We start from the raw sequence: 24,433 nt of genomic DNA, 5'->3' as shown, positions 1-24,433 counted from the left end.
ATTCATTTTGAATTGACGTATTATTCATTGATTTAGAATGGGGAGCGCCTATCCAGTAAAAGGGGTAGATTCCTGAATTTTGGTGGTTGTTGCCCTCAAGAGGCCTCCGTCAACTCCAGAGTGTTCCATAGTCGGGATTAGGGAGTGAGGTCCCTGGAAGGATTAAAACAAAACCTTTTAATAGATTTCGTTTTTGGTGTCATTTTAAATTAAAGCTGTAAGAGTCAAAAAGCAATTATTTTAAAAATTTTAGTGATTGAATTTACGAAGGATTTTTAAAGTTTAAAAAAAAACCCATAATTGCCTTAATTAATTTTCGCGGACAATCTTTGAATGACTTTCAATTTTACAAAAAAAAAATTGAAGTTACCTGAATTCTGCGGATAAGAAGGTATGAAATCGGCTGAATCCGCATTTGATTCAATGTAATTAAAATTATAACATCAGAATTAAAATCTTTATAAGGTCTTGCATCAAAATTGTGGCGCGCCACAATTGTATATTTGGTTTCAATCAGAAAAACTGCAGTAGGTTGATTTTAGAAAAAAAATGTTTGAAACATAGGCATTCATTATACAGGTTCATTAGTTAATGGTAAATGACATTGATCATGGTCAAGATTTTGAAAATCCAAAGGACGTACATGTATAACTTTTACGACCCAGAAAACACTTTCCATTAGTTTGTAGGCTATTTTCGTACGTAAAGATAATTTTCCTGCAAATAATATCTTAACTTTATCGTGTAACACTGTTACATGTTTCGCGGGCTGACTAATAATAACTCCGGCTAATGTTAGCCATGAAGTCGATAGATTCAGATCTGCGTGATCAGTCCGAAATATCTAATGTTTTCCTATTTTTTAAAAGGACTTTGATATTTTAATTCAGTGTCAGGAAAACCTGGCAATTGGCAGTTGACAACACAAATGGGGTTTTCTGTCAAGGAAAATATCAAAATCTTTTAAAGGTCATATAAATGTAAAATATTTAGGACTAATTTAGAGCAGTTTTGACGATGAAAAGCAAGAATACTAACGAATCGCATAAAAAACAATGTTGGAGGAGCAAGTCAGAAGAATTGCTCGATTTTGAAAAGGATATTTACTGTTCATACCGCGATAATCTCTTTTAAGAAATTTAACAATTTATGAATGACAGTAGGCGTTTGTCGAAGTTCATCATCAAAAAAAGTGTAACTTTGTTACGAGGCTTGTGCACTCAACTTTGTTTTAAATGTTCATATTTCAAAAGAACGCAATATCACAGAATTTTAAAATCTTACTACTATATTAAAGAAACAATTAATCATATGTTAATAAGATTGCATGCATTGAGATTGATTCAGCTCGGATAAAATAAATTGAATCGGGTTCGAGATTTAGTTTTCGTGTCCCTGGTAATTGCGACGCCGTGGCCGAAGTATTTAGAACATAAACTTTTTTGAGGCTATTGTGCACAATTCATGAAGAAACTCATGCCACTCTAATGTAAGAATACGAGACTAAGTTTATTAGTATTTGTAAATCACCTCAAGCTGAAATGGTCATTTCTTCTATACGCTCTCTCTCTCTCTCTCTCTCTCTCTCTCTCTCTCTCTCTCTCTCTCTCGTTATTTGTTTTGTTTTACTATTTACTAAATAAATATGAGAACATACGTTGGCTGTTTGTGTTATGTTTATATTTGACAAATATATATTTCAAGAGTATGCTTCGGCAATATAGATACATGTGCATGCAATATATACATGTACATGAATACTTTGTTTTCAATGTTTTGTACAGTGTTTTAGTATTATGTATGACTTCTGTCATTTTAAGGTGATTAATAACAATGTCATAATGTGTAATGAAGTCTTGGTCATGAAAAATTAAGTAAGTAAAATTACACATGTATATATAGTTATATACAGTGGTTTGTATATGTACAGTGGTTGGGGACATGGGAAGTGGTGGGAGTAAAACACCGCCTAGTCAACAAGCTGACAAAGACAACTCTACAGACCTAACCCCCTCTCCAACAACTGCCCCCAAGGACACAAATGTCAACAGTGGAGGAGAATCAACTAATCAAAAGAGTACATCAGAATCCAAGCCAACTAACCAGGAGAAACCAGTGACACCAACACAAACAGAATCTCAGGGTAGTACACAACCAGAGGGTAAAAAGTTGGATGAAAAGGATAGCAGCATCTTAGGAAATTCAACAACAAATCCAACAAAGGAGGAGGAAGTGAAAAAAGCAACAGAGCCAGCAGCCAGTCAAGTGAAGAAAGAGGAAATAAAGCAGACAGATTCAACAATGCCTGTAAGTAATATCTAGTTACTAATTAAGCAAAAAGTTAAAATTTAATTCTTTGACATAATGATAAAGATTTATCTTGGTATAAAAAAGTTTTGCTCAGGTATTGGAGTATATTGTGATCAGTCATCACTGAGAGCATTCTAAGGCCATCTGAACAGCTTTAAATCCTTCAGTTACGAAATAGGAGTACACAAATTTATATTCATTGCTTTATTTTGCTTACATCGTGTTGATAAAATGATGTCAATATTAACATTGGTAAACCATGTTGAAATATTCTTTGAAATTTTTTATCAGCTTTGAGTCTGTAAACTTAATATATTTCAGAAAGCAAAGCCAGATAATGAGGCTGTTTCCAGTGAGTCTGATCGGGTGATTCCAGAGCTTAACAAAGACCAGCAAGTGTTTGATGATGCAATCAGTTCGGCCTGTCAGCTGATCAAAAGTCAGAGTCTGATGAAACTGGTCACCCAAAATGTCACCTCTCTCTGTCTCCAGAGGGCGCTCCCCATGGGGATCTCCCTTTATGAAATCCTCCAAAAAATGACCAACTTACAGGTACTTCTAGTACTGCAATGTTCTACAGTTCCACTTAAATTACTGTAATAGCTACCTTTGAACCTTTTGCAAGGTTTACGAGAAACCCATAAGACGACTGATTTTCAAGTACATCAGGTCCAGCAATACTCCACAGTTTCATTTGAATTAGTTTGAATTTATAACTACAACATTTTAATCTTTAGGAAGGTTTGCAAGAACCTAGTATATAGTCACAATTATTTCTCTCTGTAAACCAGGCTATTAATAATTCAATTTTTCAAGATTTCAAGCAAAGTCATGATATAGTAAAAAACTGTAGCCATAGCAAACCATTCAACCACTTGTCAATTGCGGAATAAAGCCATAGAAATATGGCTTGCACTATATGATGTAATATGTATATGAACTACATAAAATGTATATATTCAACTAGTGATCATCTCAAACCATCTGAAATTGTAGAAATTTGTGTAAAAATGGACATTGCATTCTTGATTTTATAATGAGCAATTCTATTTTTAGGATTTGGACCTATCCCACAACGACATTGGGCCCCAAGGATTTCGCAGCATTTGTTTGGCCATGTGTACAAATACTTCCATTTTATGCCTAAATCTTTCAGACAGTAAAACAGACACAGACAGTGCTGTAAGTGGACATCATTTTCACCCGTATTTAGTTTGATCATTCATTTATTTAGTGAGTATACAGTAAATCATTAGATAAAAGGAGAGTTTTAAACATGTGATTTATTTTTCCAGGAATGTCTGGGGCTGATGCTGAGTCACAATGTCACCATGTCCTACCTCAACATCTCCAACAACTACTTCGGTAAAGATTATTTTTCTCGCTGCGTTGGCCCAGCTCTGAAGACAAACACAGCACTGACAACTTTCAAGTAAGCCAAGGATGGTGATATCAATCTAAGAAACGTTCTTATCAAAGTGTTTAAATAGAATTAAATAGAGCACATGGAAAATGAAATTGGCAGTTTCATTTGTGATTTTTATTACAGAGCAGAAAACATAGGTACCAGTGATATTAAGGATTTTATGGTGGGTCTAAAAGAAAACACCAGTCTCACTGAACTTGACTTCAGTAACAACTGCATCACAGATAGAACGGCTCTTGGGAACGGAATAGGAGAAATTCTGAAGGTTAGTGTAATCTCACTCCCAGGAAATACACTGCATAGAACATTCTTTATGCCAGTTTTCTTTCATCCTAGAAATAAGATTCTTTAGATTTTGTTGCGTTTTATACGTACGAGATAATGAAAGATCCTGTGCATGTATAAACTGAATTCCAGTTACATGCTGAAACTGATACACTAGTCTAAATGATAAAATAAAAGTTCCTCTGTAAAACCTACAATTAAAATCTGAAATTGTTGAGTTTTACATCAGATGATGAAAAATATAACCCCACTATATGTAAAATAGTAAATGTTTCAATTTTCAGAGAGAAAAATGTGGTTTGGTATCTCTAGCACTGGCTGGTTGTGAGATGAGCAAGGTTGGAGCGAACCATCTTCTGGAGGGGTTGAGAGAGAACACATCTCTAGCAGAACTCAATGTCAATGGTCTAGAGGTAGTACCACTAAGTTCTAGTATCTATTTACGTTGCTGCATTCACAGTACAATGAACATCTATTGTGAATGTTGTTTTTGATATGATAGGTTTAAAATTTATGTACATGTAGTATACTCTCCAGTAATGAATTAAATTGTGGATTTCTCTGTATATTATAGTTATTATAATGCCCAAATCCCATATGCTTGTACTGCTGTAAATTGAATAGACAATTAATAGACTTCATTATGTCAGAATAACCAAAATTGTGATAAACCCATAGTCTGGATCAACCTTTGCATCTCTAATTTGCCATATTATGTTCTTTTGAATATCTTGAACCCCTTTCTTACTTACTGAATATTGCATTTTTTGATTGACAGTTTGAATCCCTCTCCCAATTGTTGCACTTTGTTGCTGTGGCTGCCAACAACCCAAATCTACAAGTTCTTTCCATTGATGGAGCCAAAGTCAAAGACATTTCTCTTAATGCAAAAGGTAAGAAGGCATTCTGGTTTTTTTTTTTAGCATTTCTTGTTTTTAATATCACTGTAAACTTTGTGCTTCATGTAAAATTCAAGGACATTTTCATTTGAAATTCATGTGAAAAGAGCATGAGTAGTGAATTTCATGGTAAATGCATATATGATATGGCTGTTTGAAATACAGCAGAAAAATTACATGTGAATTTTACTAAGAAAATTCATATGGAATTCATATGAACACTCTTTTTTTGCATGAAATTCATGTGATGCTTATAAGTTGTTTAGTATCAATACTAAAATATACTCTTGGCTAGATAGAAAACTATCTTTGACCTAGTTGGCCTAGAAAGAGCACACCATTAATTGAAATTAAGAATAATGGGGGGGGGGATTTAAACTTGTCCTCTTTGTCACATCTCTTGTGTATTAAAAAAAACTGGGGATGGAGAATAAATGTAGGGTACTTAGTTATTTTCTTTAACCCATACTATTCAATTTTATTTAAATTCAACCCGGTAAGAGATTTTTGTAAAACCATTAATTAAACCAGATGGAGGCAAACAATGGAAGGACAAAAAATGTGTGTGTGACACTAAGGAGGTTGCTAAGAAGTTTTGGGGGTCAGAGGGCAATGAAGGTGAAGGTTACACAGAGACCTCTGGTGGGGAACAAAATCCTGGCAATGGGAATGATGAGGATGTTTCGGGCTCTCAGTTCAGTCTTATAACTTCAGGTAACAGTTCCGAGTCTCTCGCCATCTATTCTATCTATCATCACACCATGGCACCAATTATTCTGATCTTGTAACATTTATAGTGTCTGGGTTTTCAGTAATTAGCAGCTGATACTGTAGATTCCTTATTAGAGGTGAGGAATTAATTTCCGCGTAAAATCGCGAGTAGCAACTCTCGCGGATTTTAAAATCTCGCTTTTATTTTTCAGATAGTTTTGAACTATAGAAAATTATAACAAAAAATTGCTGATCGCGATTTTATATTCTCGTGATTTGATACAATACACAGGAATCGCGGAATTAAGTACTCGCGTAAAATAAGGAATTTACAGTAGCTGATATTTGTTTAGGTATAGACTGTATAGTAGTAGCCCAGTTGATACTTGTTTAGGTACTGGTATACTAGTAGCCCATTATTATTGGGCATATACTGAAATGGGCAAGTTTCATATTACTGTTTCACTGATTGGTTTTTATTTGCTTTGACTTTTGTGTTCTAGCTGTAGTAGCTACCAGTCTTGCTGTTGTTGCGACCAAATAAAACATTGTATGCAAAATTTGTTTAAATCACTAATTTGAAGTTTATTAAAGTGTTTCTATGGATCTTGCAAATCGAATTGACTCCACAAGTAACTCCAATTTTTATAAATATAAACTTTTCCTGAAGTTCTATATCCTGTGGTAAGGAGAAAACGGCTGCATATAACCCTGCATGAATATGAATATGTATGCAAGTAATTTGTAGGAAAGCTTATCTTTGTACTTTCAGACAAAATATATACAATTATAAAGTTTATAAATACATGATTCTGGTGAGCTATGTGACCCCTTATTCTTGGATAAACTGACTCTTAAGTTATTCCTTCTGTACATTTACAGATATGGTTCTCCCACCTAGAGAAGCCCCACCCTCTCTACAGGTTCTGAGTTTGATTGACAGTCATCTGACTGATGATTTCTTTGACGCTCTCCAGAAACTGTATCAGGGGAGGCAACTCCCTCTGACGGAGATTGACATCAGCAGTAATAATGACCTGACTGGGAAATGTGTTCACACATTGGCAAAAATCACTACAGGTTTGTAAAAATAACACTTATGCAACAGTTTGTGATTGTTTTTTAATTTAAGAGCTGTTCATAGGCTAATGTAGCTTAAGCGGGGGGGGGGGGGGGGGGGGGGGGGGGGGGGGGGGGGGGGGGGGGGGAACCGTAACTATTTTCTGATTAATATTGGTTTTATATTCTCATCTTCTCATCTATGGATTCTCAACTGGTTTGAATTTATTATCCAAACAAGCAGTGGATGAAGGCATTAATGTATTATCATTTCAGGGGAGGAAACTCAGTCAACACTGAAAAAATTAAGGCTTGGTGTGTGTAGGGGAGTTGAAACTTTGCCACAAGAATTAATAGAGTGTGATCTCCCTTGTCTACAGTACCTGAATATTAGGAAGTCCAAGATATCAGAGATGCACACCCTGTCTAAACTGTTTATGGAGAGGACACTAACTACACTGATTCTTGATGGACAGAAGATTGCCAACACTGACATACTGGAAAAACTGCTAGGTGTGTGTGAGAGAGAGAGAGAGAGAGAGAGAGAGAGAGAGAGAGAGAGAGAGAGAGAGAGAGAGAGATTTTGTTATCCAAGTTATTGTAATAAATATTTAAGCTCACTTGTCGACTTTTGGTTTTAGATGGAGCTGCAAAAGGAAACTTGTCCACGCTGAGTCTCAGTGGCTGTGCTCTCTCGGCCAATGACATTCAACCTTTGTGCAAGGCCTTCAGACAGGGAATGAAACTACATATGTTGAAGTTATCAGCTAACAGGTTGGAGGATGCAGGAGTTGTGGGCCTTGCTGAGGCTATAGCTGCTAACAAGACACACCCACTGGCTGTGTTAGATGTCTCTGACAATACAGTACAGCCATTTCTTTCATATTTGTTTCAATGCAATGTATTATTTGACAGCAAAAATAATTTCTTCAATTTCATTAGATATGGCTTTTTTTGGTATTTGCTGGAACTTATTTTATATCAATCAACCAATCTTCTGCAAAGGGCTGTTATGCTAAAATTTAAACCTAACACAGGATTTCTGTAAAATAATTTGACCTGAAACATTACTTTGTTATTTACCTTGTAGTTTGCTGATGAAGCAGCAAAGGAGTTAGCTGGTCTATTCACTCACAAAAAGCACAAGACCCAGCTACACAGTCTGAACGTCAGTCACAACAATGTCGGTAAGGTGTTTTTATATTTTTTTGCGACTGATCGGAAATGATCAAGAAAATATCGAAATGTAAGTACAAGTAATCACAAAAATAACCAGATATACCGTTCCATATGCTTACAGGTAAGGCTGGTCTGCTGTCCCTGGTGTCTGTGATGGGGGGTAAGTCCCCACTGAGGACCCTGTACCTCCAGAGTCAGTCCACCGGCCCACAGCTCACGGAACCAGACATGGTGGAAGTCTACACTAAGCTGGCTCAAGGCCTCGGTCAGTATCAAGACACACACAATCATCAATGATTTTGTATCTGAATGCGGTAAATATGGTTATACATGTACATGTATTGAACACGCATATTGTGAATTCTTCCTTAGAGGGAAGTCAATTCCATGTCCCCTTACTGTAGATTCCTAATTAAAAGTTAGGAATTAATTTCTGCGCAAAATCGCAAGAAGCAACCCTCGCAATTTTTAAAATTTTGCTTTTATTTTTCAGACAGTTTTGAACTATAGGAAATTAGAACTAAAAATTGGTGATCGCGATTTCATATTCTCGCGATTTGATATAAAACAGCGGAATCCCAAAATGAAGTACTTGCTTAAAATAAGGAATTTACAGTATTTCAAAAAGATATTTTAAGAAATAATATCTATATCCATCGTCCTTAGTGATGTACTGTACGTGCTGTACACGTAGTTCAGTAACTGATGACAATGATTTCAAATGCTTCATCATTACATGACAGGTTTTACCATCAAGAAGTCTGGGGACCAGATCCAGCCTGGCTGCTCCGACCTCCCCAAACTACCCGAGGGTTTGGTGGTCCGTCTGTCAGACCTCGGGGGCAACACCGGTAAGGGTCACGTTTATCTACTGTAGATTCCTAATTAATCCAATATATTTCCATAGAGAATTATTAACAAATCTAAGAAGTGTTGCTGTGGAATCACCAAAACTCATGGTGGCTCATTTTTCTTGGATTTCATGAGTACACCTCACCCATAAATTTTTTTACAATTTTCATGATTTTTAAAACACAATCTTTATGCAAATTCATTAAAGAAAATCCACAAAACTATGTCCATACAAAGCTGTTGATAAATGAAAATCCACAAATTAAAATAACTTGATGACAGTTTATTAAATTGAACACACTGTATTTTCAAGGTGATATTGGAAAGATGTTGGACAGTGTTCGGATAAAGACAGACTATGTTGCAGAGAAACCTCCACTTCTGACGTTCACAGATATCCTGACTATCTGTGCTGTCCTGAAAGGCTCAGGTATAATCAGATTGGTTAAATAAATAATTTTGAAATTTCAATTATAGAGCTTGAAAAAATGAGATTTCCTCTTTAGTTTATATAGAATTTGAAATTGAAAATGGTTTATTTTATGCATATATTTACAAGCAGTTCAAAGAGGATGTACCGTACTATCAGTGAAATCTGATTTCTCATATTAGTCAAATTACATATTACTGTATACAGGGTTATTTTCGCCCCATGTAAATTTTGCCCTTCTACACTAAGCAAACAGTTTTGCCCTTCTTGAATTCACCCAGACACAGTTGTGTTTAAAGAGAGATAATTTGAGACATTAGAGTTCACCCAATTTGCCCGCAGGCAATAAGGGCAAAAATAAAGCAGGAGCAAATATTTCCCTGTGTACAGTGCGTATAACTGCTTATAGTATCTGTATTTATTGTTCGTACTACCGGTTACAAGTACTACATATAATAGGTTACTAGCATATGTACTACATATAATGTTGAGAGAAGTTTTAAAAAAAGTCTACATTGTTATTATGAAGTAATTTGATACTGAGTCCTAATCCGTCTCTTGTTGTTGCAGGTTCTGATGTTCCTGTGTGGTCCAGTGAGCACTGGAAGCTGATCACCGGCTTAAACAGACCCACAGTGGATGCTCCCTCCTGGCTGGAGGTAACGCTTTATAAACCCTGTAGATACACCCAAAAAGGGAAAATCTTCATGGTGGTTCAATTTTTGTGGATTTTATGGGCCCACCTCATTCATGAACCTACATCTTCAAGGAATATTGCATTAACTATTATTAGCTATTGCGCTATGTTATTTTCAACAACTAGATTATGGCGATAAACTTTTCAACAACTACCAGGTAGATTATGGAAGAAAAAATATTATTTCACAGGCCTAGTCAATTTTTTATTGTTTATTTAAAAACAAGGTATGGCACAAAAAGGTGTTCCACTTTTCCAATAAAAAATCTTGTTTGTCACCTGCAGTTGCCGGCTAGCCGAGATCGGTGTCTATATCTCAGTAATCTCCCTGGAAACTCTAACACCCAAAAACTGGAGGCCATCTTTGAGATGGAGGCGGACTGTAACTTGGAGGAAGTCTGTCTGATGAAGGTGGGTCATACATAGTTATCAGCCCTTGATAATGTAACACTTCCAGAGATGAATTTTGTGGATAAAGAGTCCATTTTGACATATTAATATGATATGAAATTTGGATGATATTTTTTTAACTTTTCAGGACCCTGTCAGTAGGAGTGTTAATGGTGTAGGCTGGGTATTGATGTCAGACGAAGAGTCCTTGCAGAAAGCCATAGATTTCTATAACAGTGGAGAGGTACATTATATAATTTAATTGTTCAAAAGGACTGGGTGGAGATGATCATGTTTAGATTATTTTAACCCCCCGCAAAAAGAAAAGCTCTGAACAAAATTTTTTTGAAATATTAAATACATTTAGTTTCAAATGGCCTTTTTCTTTGTTATTAATCATTGTTTATGGCTAGATTAAAAAGGGATTATTAATCTGTGGACCACCTTATCCATTCATTCATTCAATCTTTATTTCCCCCTTGCGGAGATTTCATGTTATAAACTACAATACATAAAGGAAATCAGTCAATCGTACAAAAATAGGAAATAATGATGAGGACAACGTATATCCTTTAAGGCAATCATCATTTTTAAAATAACAGTGTGTCATAAAATTTAATTTGAATTGTTCATGAATGCTTTATTAAGACAACTGAATTAATATTTAAAAATAGGCCAAAGTATTTGGACAGTCCTTTGTGATATCAAGAGTGAAAGTGAAAGTCGATGATGATGAAGATTCCAAAGCTGCTCAGAAAGCTCAGTATGTACTTGCTAAATTCTATCTAAAATAGCAACTTATATAAGTGTAATTTTTCTACAGTTGTGGATTGTTTTCGATTATAATTACATGTACATGTATATAAACATTTGTTATTGTATTATCAAATAATATCATTACTTTGTTACAACAGAGAAGACTTGGAGCTGAGAACGAAGTTACGACAGAAGGAAGAACAGGAGCACCGGAGGTTGATCCAGAGAACGACCGAGGAGTCATGGAAACGCCACGCCTACCGACTGGCACACCCAGCCTACGCGGATGGTAGGATCTGGTAGTCAAGGCAACCACAGATACTTCCTGTTCTGATGAACTAACAGTGGTAATTCTAGGACTGAGAGACTGGCATGACTTGAAGATTAATTATTATTGTACCGCAACCCTATCAGTATTGTTAACTCACCAATGGGTTCTTTTGAATCACATAAAAAGAGGTCTCTGTATTTTCATCCTTATTGAATAATCCTAGACATTTGATGCAAGTCGACATTTCCTAAGGTACCTTTATAGAATTATCGGTTCCTAATTTAAATGAAAACAGTCTTCCAAAATAAGGGTAATAGTAAGCTGTAGAAACCAAGAGAGATAACTGCAGCAAGAAAATCAGTGAATTTCACACAAAAATTCGAACGGTACATATAACATAGCAATGCTCATAAACAACACTGGATTCTAGTTCTGATTAGATGTATGCTATAACTAAAGTCATTTAAATTAATTTCAATTGAGAAAATAATATATATTACCGTTTTTATAGTAGATCCTGTTTACTTGATACAAGTTAATTTGGTAACCGTTATGAGACAGCTATGCTAGATAGCAATCACAATCATTTCATTCATCTATTTACTACATATTTTGAATAAAAAAAATAATTTTATTGTTTTTGTATAATGATCCACTGATTTGATATTTTTTATAAGTCTGAATGTTAGCAGTAAACTTGTATAATATGACTCATTCACTTCACTGTACAAGGAAGTGAATAAATATTAGGGGCTGGCTATTGGCAGACTAAACTACTTACAGTAGCTATAAGTAATGATCAACATCTCTACATCTTTATCTTTGTTATTGCCTGTTTGTTGTGTTAAAATTATGTTGCATGTATATTTAAATGTATATATTTTCAATATTTGTTTTCTTTGGTTAAACTGTCTGTTTACGTGTACATACATAATTCAGTAATTAAATTATGTGAATAAATTATGTTATTTAATGAGTACTTGAGAGATATTAATGGTTATAACAATCCATCCATCCCAGCAGAAAATGATTAGATCAGAGTTTTGTTGAATGTGATGAAAAAAAGATGATGTATTTTATAGAGAACTGTTAGTTTTTTATGTTTCATCTAGATAAAACGCAAATACTTGCGACATTAAAAAAATTTCCCAATTGCCAATTTATAATTTATGAATCGAGAAATATCGCTCTGTAGTTAGTACCTTCCGGGGTTCCATCGCGCTCTGTCAACAATGGTGACAAAACATACTGCTCTTTTGTTTCCCCGTTGCGTAAAACCGTATTTAGGAGGAACTAAGGACGTCTGATAAATATTGGAAATTAACGAGGCTCAGATAAACAATGGCTATATAATCCAGTGTAACAAAGTTAATGAAGGTTTAATTCCCTACCCATTCACTGACCAATTTCCTGCAAGATTAGTCCAATTATAACTGTGACTCTGGTGTCCGTAATAAAACGCTTTTGAATAGAAATAAAAGATTTCGATTCGCTAACTATCGGCGGGACAAATGTTTTGTCTAAATGTTATAATGCACAACTATAGAGCACGTATAATGTCTGAAATCACATTTATTAAAAGCATGAATATTTAACCGCCGAGGAAGCCCTTGTCATGTATTTGAATTGACTTCTCAGTTTTTCAAGGTTTTAACAGCTCGTATCAAGACCTGATCAATGTCAATATTAGCAAAATTAAATATGAAAAATTTATAAGGTTTCCATAGTAATTGCAACAATTGCTTTTTTTCCTCAAACAATCGAGAGTCTGGCATTATAATAAACATGTACCTATTAATAAAAATAAAAAAAAAACTAGGTACACTTGATGTACCAAGAATGGCAAGAATTCAATAACTTACTTATAGATCAACACCAGATGTTTGCATATCTAAAATAAATTTTTGTTTTGTCTTTTAATTTGATTTTGATAAAAACGCCCCTCCATTTGCGGCGATAACTCTGTTTCCTTCTCTCACGGGAACCGGGTACCTATCGATCCCACTAATTACCCAAATCTCATTCAAGTTTCTATTTATGTGGACAAAAGGAAATACTGTTAGTTGAAAAATTGGAAATTTAATGTGAAAATTTGAATATGATCATATTTTCAATTATCTACCCGTTGTTTAACTACACTTTGCCGAGCGGCGGAGAGCGGAACAAACACCCAAGTACAAACTGTGAGACGCTTTAAAGCGAAAATGCACGTTTTTTGGCGCACCGGCTAAACACAGACTATTGAAATCAAGCTAATTATGAATAAACTTGATAATTCAATCAATAGCCTGATTGTTGCCCATCACCGTCTGAAGTCTAGTTGTGATGTCGGCCCTCTCTTGGCCGGAACAGTTAATTGATTATCAACTGTGAAATGTAAATATTTTATCATATTGATATTTTATGTTGAAAACCCCGTATACACCGCGACATTATTTTCCAAGTCTTTTTCCATCGAGAGACGGTGGATAATAAAAAAAATTGATTCTTTCATTAGATTTAAAATTTAAACTTCACGTGCCTTAATTCAGGAGTTAAAATATAAAGTTTATGTTTAACAAAATAATACGCAATTGCCCATCGCCCACCTGTTTTACTTAAAATAGAGATTTAGCTTTCCAACAAAAATTGATATATAGAGACCATTTTTCCTTGTAATAATCTAAAACTCTGAATATGGTTTCCAAGGAAGAGATAAAAAAAAAAATCGGTGCGCGTGCGCCGAGATAATCTTCACCACGTGACGCGGGACTAACTGCATCTTTTTCATGCAGTCATTAATACCAATCTACATTAAGATGAGATTCCTGGCGGGTTCAGTGACATTCAATAGAAGTCACAAATGGACTGATTACAGCCCCGGTCCTGGTTTCATTAGAAATTTATTGTGAGGTGAGTGTATCACCCTCAAAGTGCTTTCGTCAATTAAAACTGATTACATAGGACGCATACAAAAAGGTATACTGTTGGATGTCGGGATGTTTAGCAACAATTAATTGCATTTTACGGAGCGCTCAGCGCAAGGCGTCGAGTCCGCGGGACAAACTTCTCCAAAGAATCGAAAAGATATATAAGTCGATAGAGGTAGTAATGGTCGCCTCCAGTCTGGAAGTCTTAGACGCTTGCTCCGAGAGCTGAATTGCATTTAGTCTCCGGTGTGTAGTTTACCTAATGATAATCAAATTCTTGTTATTACTGGGAGTTAAAAGCACACCTTGATGTATTTTTTTTTAATTTAGGAAACTAGGGAGGAAATGTAATGTAAAAACTCCTGGCTTTGTAGATAGATCATACAGCGGATTAATGTATGGCGATGTCCTACATACAATCCGACCCGTTGCTATTATACAGACTCCGATCACAGAAGATTTAAATTTGATTGTGAAAAGCATCCACGTGCATATTATATATAGATCAATCAAATCTTTTTTCCCACTGTTATAATAATGAAGATTAAAAGATTATTGCAAGTCACATACTGTAGTATACTACATTGATATTCGAATTTGTTAAATCCCTAATAATTTCATATTATAATAAGAAACACGTGTAGGCGCAATTTTGAAATTTACATGGCAATAAATCATTTTTATGTGCCAATAAAATACCTTTTCTAAAATTATTCTTTTCTATATCTAGGGGTAAATTGTTCAGATTAAGGGTAGGGTGGACCTGCTTAGTTTGTGCAAGTTAGAATACCGATACTTCAAGAAGCAGGTCCCTAGCTAAAAATGCAAGAAGGTGTTCAACAATGGGTTGTTTCAAGTCCTTTGATTTCCCTACCTCTCTTTGACACCAGAACAAAGGAACAAGATATGAATCATATATTTTTTAAACTCTCATGTTTATTTTAAGCCATTACTGAAATATTTATTTAATAGATCGGAATGAAATGGAACATGCTCTACACGAGTTCGACATTATTTGTACAAATGGTAAACTGATAATTTTCGAAAAGAAGGACATGCACAATCTCATAACTCTAACCCTATTATAGGCTAATTCTAATGTACACACTTCTTAAATTTACTTAATAAAATGTTCCTTTGTAAGTAAATTATATCAGTGACACGTCTTTTCAGGGCAAGAAAACCTTGAAAATAATATTTACTCTATTGCACACTAACCATTGGACACTCCAGTTTTTTTTTTTTTTAAAAGAAAAAGTAATGTTTGCACATAATTTGAATTAAGATGGATTGGGTGGCCGTGGCCATTTTAAGCTCTGTATGAAGATACTGGAAAATGATCAATGTTTAATATTTGGACCTTTCCTTTACTAAATAATAAATTAAGCCATAAATATTATATTACCGTCACTTTAGCGTAAAAATACGTATTAAATTTTTAGGTAAATGTGTACTATAATTTGAATCATTGTTAAATAATGGGAAACGATTTGAAATTTAAAAAGACCAAAAACAAAAGTAATAAGTTAAGTAAATAATAGTTAAAGGATTGTTATTGTTATCTGATGAGAAAAGCATAATTTGCTATTATGAAATACACACATTTCTCAAATAGACTTAAATATTCTTACTTGTATAGACACGTGTTCTTTTCAAAGAAAATTTGCAGAAATAAAACAGATCACATTCTTTCAATTCAGAAGGCAAATATTTTAAAGGAAAGTGCAAAAAGTGAAGTTACGAGTATAGGCAATGACATACGTATTCTCTGTTTTTAAACGTTTTGTATAGATATCTTAATGTTTGGATATATATACGAAACGATATGTCATTTTTATATTAATTTAGAGAAGAGATAGCCCCTCCCCCTCCCAACAGATCCCATTTTCAACGTGGTCATTTCCGCAGCTTAACTTTTGACACTGCGATCAAAAGTATCCCTAGATATTTTTTGTTCAGTAAGTATTTTAAAGAAAAATAAAAGTTTGGGAAGAATTATGTTAAGTGATTATATTTAATTCAAATTTTTTCAACACATCGTACATTTGATTACGGTTGACTTTCCAGCATCTGCGTAATCTGACCTACATTATAAGGTACATGTTATCATTTTATGTTATCCATTTATTTTTCGAGAGAAAAAAGAAAAACATCCTTAAAATTTACAGTTCAGCAATACCAAATCGTTATGAGATTAGCAGTAATTTTCTCCTATTTGCCAATTTCTGCCTTTCGTCTCCTCTTCCGCGATGTGATCGGTTTACAAGGTTAGAATTCGGTAAATAACACGTGCTAAGAATCAACATAGAGCGAATTTGAAGTTTAAATATTTATACTGCTGATAATGAATACGAAAGGCGGAGCCTTGTTCATGTCCACGCGCCATCGACAATTTCAACGATCTAAACGAGATGGGGTTTTTATTGGTGTTAAATCTCATTGGCTGTTAGCGCGAATTAAACTTGTCAGGTTTTGTTGGAGAGATTATGTCTTTGACGGGGGCATTGATTTCTTGTCATTATCAAGTTATGTCAATTAATATTCCTCTAGTCTCCGGTCGGCTTCCAACAGCTTTCTCACCCGTCTTAATTTTCCGAACTGACAAATTTTGATCGTCTTGTTTTCTCTGCTTAATTATTCTATTAGGTATCAGTTATTTTTGGAAACTGATACATTTTGGAGGGAAGAATCACGGAAAAAAGAGAAAAAAAACTTTAAGAAATTGGTCCGTTTGACTCTTGGGATACAAATGGATCTTTGCGTGAAGAGAAGATCCTATGATATAGATAGCCTTATTGGTGCTGCGGGTTCTGGTAAGTACTTTTGTCCATTTACTTACTGTGTGTTTTAATTTTAGGACCGTAATGTAATAGAAAATTGTTTTTCCAAGATTTGTTCTTGTTTATTGCAGATATGTTTTCTTTTATTTCAATATTTAAGTGATTTAGTCTTTTATTCTTTCTTTTATTATTTATTTTGGGAAGTTTTATTATTATTTTTTTGATTTCCATTATGATGTTTAAAGGGACTTGGGCATGATTTGAGATCAAAATTTTATTTTTAATGTAAAAAAAGGTTTACATGCACATTTTGAATGATTGACCAAAATTTTGAAAGTTAGAAATCAAGTTATAAGAGAGATACAGAGGTAAGAGTTCATTGTTATGTAAACAAAGCTCGAGTCTTATATTTGTTTACAAATAATGTAAAGCAAGGCATCACCATTTCTTTGACAAAATGACTACTGGCAAACAACATGAACAAGCTAATAAACTGATTCAATGTGTTCATATATAATATCATCAACAGAAGAAAGCAGCATTTGATTGAAACTTTTACCAATAGAACACATATGTAAACAATATCAAGACTTAAAATAAAACTTTGTATCTTGATTGTAACTCAATATTTGACTTTCAAGTTTTGACGAAGCATTAAAAATACTCATATTTACCATTTTAAATATTTAAAAATGGAAAAATAAAATTCAAAAATTTTAGCTCAAATCTGAGCGCAAAAGTTTTTGAATATTTATTTTTCTTCACATAATTGTTGTTTTCTGAACTGTCTAATTTGAAATGTAGTGTCATTGTAATGTCCAAATAGACATATTTCTAAAAATATTTAAAGAAGACAAGTAACGGCGAATATATAGATGGAATCAATTCTAGCTATCCGACATTATGTGCGTTTGTGCACATGCACATATGTGAAAAACTGTCTGGATAAAAAATATAAAAATAGTAAAAACTTGAGCAACTTGAGTCTTCTCAACAAACATCGAACAACAGGTTTAATTAGACCCCTTTCTCAAGTTTGTGGAGTAACTTCTTCTACAGATTGACTTCTGTGTTGCCTTTTCTGCTCACACTATTCAAACTGGAATGTTTAAAAGTGTCACCGACTGAATGAACCAATCTCTGCTCAGTGTACGTACAAACCTGAGCGGGGAAGGTGCTTTGTTGTTCTATTGACAAACAATTAGTATACCTTAAAAACGACGGCTTTTTTTTTTTTTTACTTCGATGATAACCTGATTTTAAGAAGCCCGATAGTCGTCTGTTTGTTCCTTCATACTTTCGTCTGTCTGTCAGTCCGTCCGTCCGTCTGTCCGTTCGTCAGTCATCTGTGGTCCAATCAACCGTAACTGTATGAGGTACAGACAATACGCGCTCGTACAGTTTTTGTTCGCTAATAACAGCGGATGATGCGCTTTTGAATATTTTGAAGGAAAGAAAAAAAATCAAGACACCCATATATTTCAATAATGTCGGGTAATCTTTTTTCGCGAATCAGCAAAAATTAAATTCAAAAGGGTATTTCTAAAAAATTGCTATTATTGCACATATTAGTAAATAAAGACCGCTGCGCAAGTTACGAAGGACAACATTAAGTTGCATTATAGAATTCATATTATAAATAGCTCATCTGGCCAAGAAAAAGGAAATTTAATAACATTTGAAAATTACCGATATTTAATATGAAGTGGTGGGGGGGGGGGGGGGTATCCAACACCTAATATGCTCTAGTTCTGTTTCCAATAAACAGGTGTGTAGTCACAGTTGGGTAGACAGAAAAATTTGTGATGATTTATCCATATCTGTCCATTCTTCCACGTAACATTTATCCATCAAATTACGCAATATTTACATGACAACAATTAGCCAACAAGCAGATGTATCTGCAATGAAATATTAACACCCGAAATAGCAAATTAAAAGGTGTATATTTTTTTTGCAAAACTGAGAAGTCCTCGATCATTAAATGATTCTAATGAAATATTAACGTGTAAGAATTAAAATACCATTTCGGGCACATTCGATATTGTGTTAAATTATATTTTATTTAACAAATAACGAAGGTGAAAATATCCTATTATTTTTTTTATATCTTATATCTTAATTTAGGCGAATTTTTTTCCTTTTAGTTTTCATTGCTTTAATTATCTGGAAAGTTATTCTCTTTTTGATAACAAAATCAAAATTTGTAAATAGTTGTATTACAGAAACGATGCGATGTGATAGGATTAAAAGCAAAGAGACAATAATTTTAATTAAATGTCCATGAACAAATAATTGATAAATAAAGAGAATAGCCATCTACTGCTTAGGCATACATGTATTACAATTTTCAGCCGTTTAATTAAGGTTCTCAAGCTGCATAAGAATTCCAAGCAGACAATAATAAGCGTCAAATTAAAAGTTTTAACGTAAGGTGTAACGTTATCATATAAACTAATGTTTCGAATTCCGGTTAGATATTTGAAGAAAAAAAATATTTGAGTATGAATGTATATGAATATACATGTACATTATTTATGAATAAATTAGTCTTTAAACAAAGGAAAGAAGATATAAAAAATTTACAAAAACTTTTTTTTTTTAATTTTTTTAAATTTTAATGGAAAGATTATGCCCAAATATTTTGGAAAGTTAAAAGGAAAAAAAAATCGCAGTAAAACGTTGTTCCTAACTTTAGGAGGCTGGGTGATCAACAACTCATTAGATCTACGTTGCAATTTCAGACAGGATTTTTTAGGCATAGACTGTTGAAAAAAAATCCAAATATTTTAATAAATATTGAATTTTGAATATAATTTCTATATTTTATTACAGAGTTCTTCATCTTAAGGAGATTGAAATAGTCTTAAGATGGCCACGGCCACCCATCCCTCTTTAATACTAGTACAGACCAATAGGTTTTGGCGAGCTTGTAATAAATGACGATACATTTTTTGGTAATATAGTCATTCTTTTGGTGTATGAATACCGAAACATGCCTTTAAAGCACCTATTGTTCAGCTATTCATTTTGCATAATTTGTCACAATGAATATTTGAAAGAGTGTCTATAGTTAGATTTTTTAATTGTTAAAATTGCGAATCGAGCGTGATGTGAATCAACATGATCTTTATTCATGTGATGTGGATATTGATAGGTTCTTATTCTTATTAAATAAAAAATTGATATTTCGTTTTTTTCAAATTACGTTTCAATATAAAACAAGTTATTTAATATTGATGAATCTCTTCCTGTCTTTCAATTCAGAGACATATCATTGCTTCATTAAATTATTCAACCCTTTATCACCATGTGAAGCTTATCGACACGTCCGTCGTTTGAATTAAATAAATAATTGTCTCTCTCTCTCTCTCCCCCCTCTCCCCCCCCCCCTCTCTCTCTCTCTCTCTCTCTCTCTCTCTCTCTCTCTCTCTCTCTCTCTCTCTTAAAACGAGGATATAAGAATCATTATATACACAACTCTAATTTGTTTTTTTTTAATTGTAATTTTGTTTGTTTTACTTCGATCTTGCATGCGTTAAAGTGTATCCTAATTCAAAATGGTCAAATTACTGATGCTTAAATTGTAAATTTGAAGAAAAAAACCCCAAAACGATGTGAATGCCTAGTACATCCATAATTCTTAATTATTTGTTTAAGCGAATCTCCCTTTTAACACAGGAAACCGCAAGTCATATTAAATGAATTATTCATTTGTAAACTCAATGGATTCCCCAAACTAGCACCATAACAAGACCAATTTGATAAATCAAATAAAGGAGAGTGTTGTGAGGATTTCGTTACCATTATACCTATAATGAAATGTGCAAACAGATGTGCGTTAATTTAATATATATCCATACAATAAGTGTTTGCCAAAATATTGAAAAATTATTAGAGCGCCTTCGGTATTTGCTCATTAGGATAAAATTTTAGCTAAAACTGTAAATGACCAATTAGGTGCCAATTTAATTACCGCAAATTGGACAAACCACGAAAACAAGAGTCGATATCGTCTTTTGATGAATATTGTATATTAATATAACCGTAGACGGAATAAGAACAGATTTGCCTTCCACCCAGCCCTCTATCTGTAAATATGGCCGTCTGAAGAATTTCTTAATTGTTTACTAGTATTTAGAAAAAAAATGATTCCTTATTACGATATTGAATGTTTAAAGTTAGAATTAGCTGTGGGGACGATTGCAATACATTTCACATTGTTCTTTTTTCCAAAAAAGTTTAATAATTAACGGGCAATTGTTAATGGCACACATTAAATTAATGAAGGTAGCTTAAACCTTTACATACTAGTATATTTGATACGTCCTTTGGTTAAAAAAAGATGAACGTTTTGATTCTTTTTATTTTAGCAAATTGTAGCTCAAGCAATGAAAAGGACATTGAAAACGAGCTACAGGGGTTCACATTAAACGCAGTATCCCATTCTCCGAATGATGAAATGAAGGAGAGTGAACTACAAGATGAAATCGGGATAGAAGATATTAAATACGAGACTCCTTCAAGTAGCAGCGAGGACTTGGTAAAAAATGAAGACATGACCAGAAGAGTTCAAATGGAGGGCTCGCCAATTGACTTCCGGTCAAGCGCGGACCTGTATGGAGACAGGGACCTCGAGGATTACGGTAAAAGAAAACAGCGTCGCTATCGGACAACGTTCACAAGTTTTCAACTGGAGGAATTAGAAAGAGCATTCCAGAAAACACACTACCCAGATGTTTTTATGAGGTAAGTACGCATCTAAAAACCTACTCTATTTGCCTTTTGATTCCTTATTCTTTTATAATTCATTTATACAACTGTATTATTTATTATGTTTAAATACATAAATAGAAAGCGATTTACACATTTTTGCAGAGAGGAGCTTGCTATGAGAATAGATCTGACAGAGGCAAGAGTGCAGGTAGGACGACTTTTTTGTTTTTTATTCAGTTGAATATCTCGATTCTCTTTTTTGAACTTCGATGTGTTAAAGCTTCGATAAAAAAATTAATTTCAAAATTTGTTTGATTGTGTTCTCAGTTCTATAAACTTCTAAGATTAATTCAATTCGTATAAAATTAAAAAAGAAACACGACTTTCAAACTCATTGGATTTAGATAAAAACCTCTTTTAATTTTTTGAAAATTTCCAAGTCTTTAGACCTTTAGTCTTGAGTGTCTCTGGTCCAGTGGCTCCGGAATTCACAATTATGAGTCACATGAATGGTGGTTTAGTGAATTTGGATAAGAAGTGTCCCTTTATAAAATATAAGTTGTACAATTAGATTAAAATTATATTGTGTTTAAAAATCACACTTAAAATGTTTGGAGTTTTAATAGAAAGTAACTCAATGAAACGAAATATTTGCGCTGAAAAAATAGATAATATTTCACCGACCTCTTGATCGTCTGCTCTTGTTGAAACAGCTTTTCAAACGTTCGCCATCGTCTCGAGTCTCTAAGAGGAATTTCGCTCTCACCAATGACTAATATATCCAACTCATTGCTTCAACTAATCAAGGGCTCTCGTGCGAACAAACTGCACTCGACTGAAGTACCAAAACGACGTTAATGGAGGGAAGTTTTGAATCCTCATGGACATTGATACTTCAAATCAAACATGTCACCGTCATTAACGAACAATCACAGTCATTGTCGATTTGACGCTTGGAATTATTAATTTGTTTGCCAAAGAAATGGTGATGATATGAAAAACATTTTCAAAATTTAATTAGATCTGTTTAAATAAGGTATAAGTTCTAAGCTAAGGCTTCGGCGAACACTTAGGGTTTTTTGGAAAAGTTTAGAACTTAAATAGGACGTTTGTTATAGGGACTTCAACTTGAAATTGCGATAAATAATTTCTTGCTCAACAATAATGTTTTAGGAATAAAGTGCACATAGATCAAACGAAATTAGAAAATAGAAATGGATCTAAACTGTGTTGATTCAATCCACAAATATGTACTTGACTTTTGCAAGGTTCTCAACTGTACAAAAACTATTCATTTTCTTCAGGTTTGGTTCCAAAACCGGAGAGCTAAGTGGAGAAAGAAAGAAAAAGTTGGCCCCCAGTGTCACCCTTACAGTCCCTATATAGGCTACCCCAGCCCGGGGATTTCCCTAGGACCCCGGCCTGTCGTGCCCTCTCCCCAGAGCTACACAGATCTTCTGTTGAAAGCTTACCACACCCAACTTCAGAGTAGAAGTGCACGAACATTCGGTCAGATTTCTCCAGTGTCTAGTGTGTATGGAAACCAACACCTGATGTCGCCGGAACTTTACGGTCTAGCCATGCGCGGATTAATGTATCCGGCCAACCTTGTCAAGCTTACACCCCCAACACCAGACATTTCATTCCAGAATCTTTTGGCAGAACTCAGTGCCAAATCAAAGGCAAATGCAGACCGATTGTCTTTCTCGCCCATTTTGGAAAGCGAGAGAACGTCATCAGTAGGGAACCTCCTACAGAAATGTGTGCGGGAATCTGACGTAGGAGCGGATGACGTCAATCAACCTCTGACCCCGTGATGTTTAAGTTTCCCTAAAATGTAATGTGCAATAATCTGTAATAAAATTGCCAACTCTTGAATTTTATAGTGCTATTTTACTTTTTAAGTGTTGTAAACGACAAAAATGTTGTGTTTAATATTTTTATAATTGAATAAAATTCATTGCTATAAATTTTGAAACTGAATACCAAAACTGTTATATACATATGTATGTATGTATGATATTCATAGTAAACACAGGATTGATTTTATTCTTATCCTTAATAATAATTTTGAAATTTTTTATAAAATAAACAATGAAAAGAGACAGTATTGAATCATTGTTTTATTTGCAATATATATTAAATGATGAGAACTGCGACCATTGCTAGTCGGATGACTGCTCTGTCGCGGCCTTCGTAGAGGATAATGAGATTATAAAATCTGAGCGGTCACTCTTGCGATTCTCCCATCGGATGAATTTACCCGTCAAAATTCATCCATTATTTATTCCTGGACATAAATTCAAATTTATTAAATTGATTTTAATGGAAATGATTGTAATAAATTTGATGCGGAACCACTCCGTATCTTGGACCAGTGACTTCCGGTCTCCCAGATGAGTAATAAACATCGGCTTGAACTAATGGCGCGTGCCCGCGCTAATTAAGGTGAAACTGGAGCTATCCCGGCCTTTTGCCCCCAGTCTACAGCGTAATTAAGTAGACACAAGGTACTTTGTTCAGGTGTTGATATTTGTTGAATTATTAATTGGATTTCAATTCATTACCTATTGTTTCCAGTTAGGCCTTACATATGTTACCAACAATGTTTACAAGCGATTTCACGAAATGAATAAATAATTGAATAAAGAAATTTAAAAAAAATGATTAAAAAGAAACACAAATTACTATAATGGACTTAGATTGTATGAAATTAATTTTTAAAGGAAAATCCAACTCGGGAAATTATAACCTGAGGAATTT

The 24,433-nt window shown here is 34.1% G+C and overlaps 2 protein-coding genes and 1 long non-coding RNA gene across 4 annotated transcripts; 2 read left to right on the top strand and 1 right to left on the bottom strand.

Annotated features, from left to right (window-relative positions):
- Positions 1–1,363: 1,363 nt before the first annotated feature.
- LOC105325636 (protein CARMIL) lies at positions 1,364–12,242 on the top strand. Of its 2 annotated transcripts, XM_066068888.1 has the most exons (21): positions 1,364–1,489; positions 1,931–2,307; positions 2,632–2,862; positions 3,367–3,492; positions 3,606–3,742; positions 3,860–4,001; positions 4,306–4,434; positions 4,800–4,914; positions 5,452–5,634; positions 6,514–6,711; positions 6,967–7,203; positions 7,332–7,555; positions 7,781–7,882; positions 7,996–8,134; positions 8,613–8,720; positions 9,035–9,151; positions 9,722–9,810; positions 10,134–10,259; positions 10,387–10,482; positions 10,913–11,001; positions 11,153–12,242. In XM_066068888.1, the coding sequence occupies exons 2-21, from the start codon at positions 1,942–1,944 to the stop codon at positions 11,295–11,297; spliced, it is 3,099 nt and encodes a 1,032-aa protein (XP_065924960.1). In that variant the 5' UTR covers positions 1,364–1,489; positions 1,931–1,941; the 3' UTR covers positions 11,298–12,242. The 2 variants fall into 2 exon arrangements, with proteins under 2 accessions (XP_065924960.1, XP_065924961.1); XM_066068889.1 differs by lacking the exon at positions 5,452–5,634 and having other exon boundaries at positions 1,365–1,489.
- Positions 12,243–16,590: 4,348 nt separating this feature from the next.
- On the top strand, positions 16,591–23,715 carry LOC105325635 (homeobox protein aristaless). The gene is made up of 4 exons (XM_011425292.4): positions 16,591–16,987; positions 21,328–21,703; positions 21,833–21,878; positions 22,975–23,715. The coding sequence occupies exons 1-4, from the start codon at positions 16,924–16,926 to the stop codon at positions 23,485–23,487; spliced, it is 999 nt and encodes a 332-aa protein (XP_011423594.3). The 5' UTR covers positions 16,591–16,923; the 3' UTR covers positions 23,488–23,715.
- Positions 22,061–22,573, bottom strand: LOC117689899 (uncharacterized). Its single transcript, XR_004602072.2, has 2 exons — positions 22,355–22,573; positions 22,061–22,213 (listed from the first exon to the last, which is right to left on the bottom strand). It is a non-coding gene; the product is annotated as an uncharacterized lncRNA (long non-coding RNA).
- Positions 23,716–24,433: the final 718 nt, after the last annotated feature.

This window comes from Magallana gigas, chromosome 8 (assembly GCF_963853765.1).
Source record: "Magallana gigas chromosome 8, xbMagGiga1.1, whole genome shotgun sequence".
Classification (NCBI taxonomy): Eukaryota; Metazoa; Mollusca; class Bivalvia; order Ostreida; family Ostreidae; genus Magallana; species Magallana gigas.
This window is presented reverse-complemented; position numbering and strand designations above follow the sequence as displayed.

What these genes read in the sequence shown, in the direction of transcription:
- LOC105325636 (XM_066068888.1), top strand. Translation starts at nt 1,942, where the DNA reads ATGGGAAGTGGTGGGAGTAAAACACCGCCTAGTCAACAAGCTGACAAA. An exon ending in GTTCAGTCTTATAACTTCAG is followed by an intron (nt 5,635 to 6,513) that starts GTAACAGTTCCG and finishes GTACATTTACAG; the next exon opens with ATATGGTTCTCCCACCTAGA. An exon ending in TGCTGTCCTGAAAGGCTCAG is followed by an intron (nt 9,152 to 9,721) that starts GTATAATCAGAT and finishes TTGTTGTTGCAG; the next exon opens with GTTCTGATGTTCCTGTGTGG.
- LOC105325635 (XM_011425292.4), top strand. Translation starts at nt 16,924, where the DNA reads ATGGATCTTTGCGTGAAGAGAAGATCCTATGATATAGATAGCCTTATT. An exon ending in TATTGGTGCTGCGGGTTCTG is followed by an intron (nt 16,988 to 21,327) that starts GTAAGTACTTTT and finishes TTTTTATTTTAG; the next exon opens with CAAATTGTAGCTCAAGCAAT. An exon ending in TGACAGAGGCAAGAGTGCAG is followed by an intron (nt 21,879 to 22,974) that starts GTAGGACGACTT and finishes CATTTTCTTCAG; the next exon opens with GTTTGGTTCCAAAACCGGAG.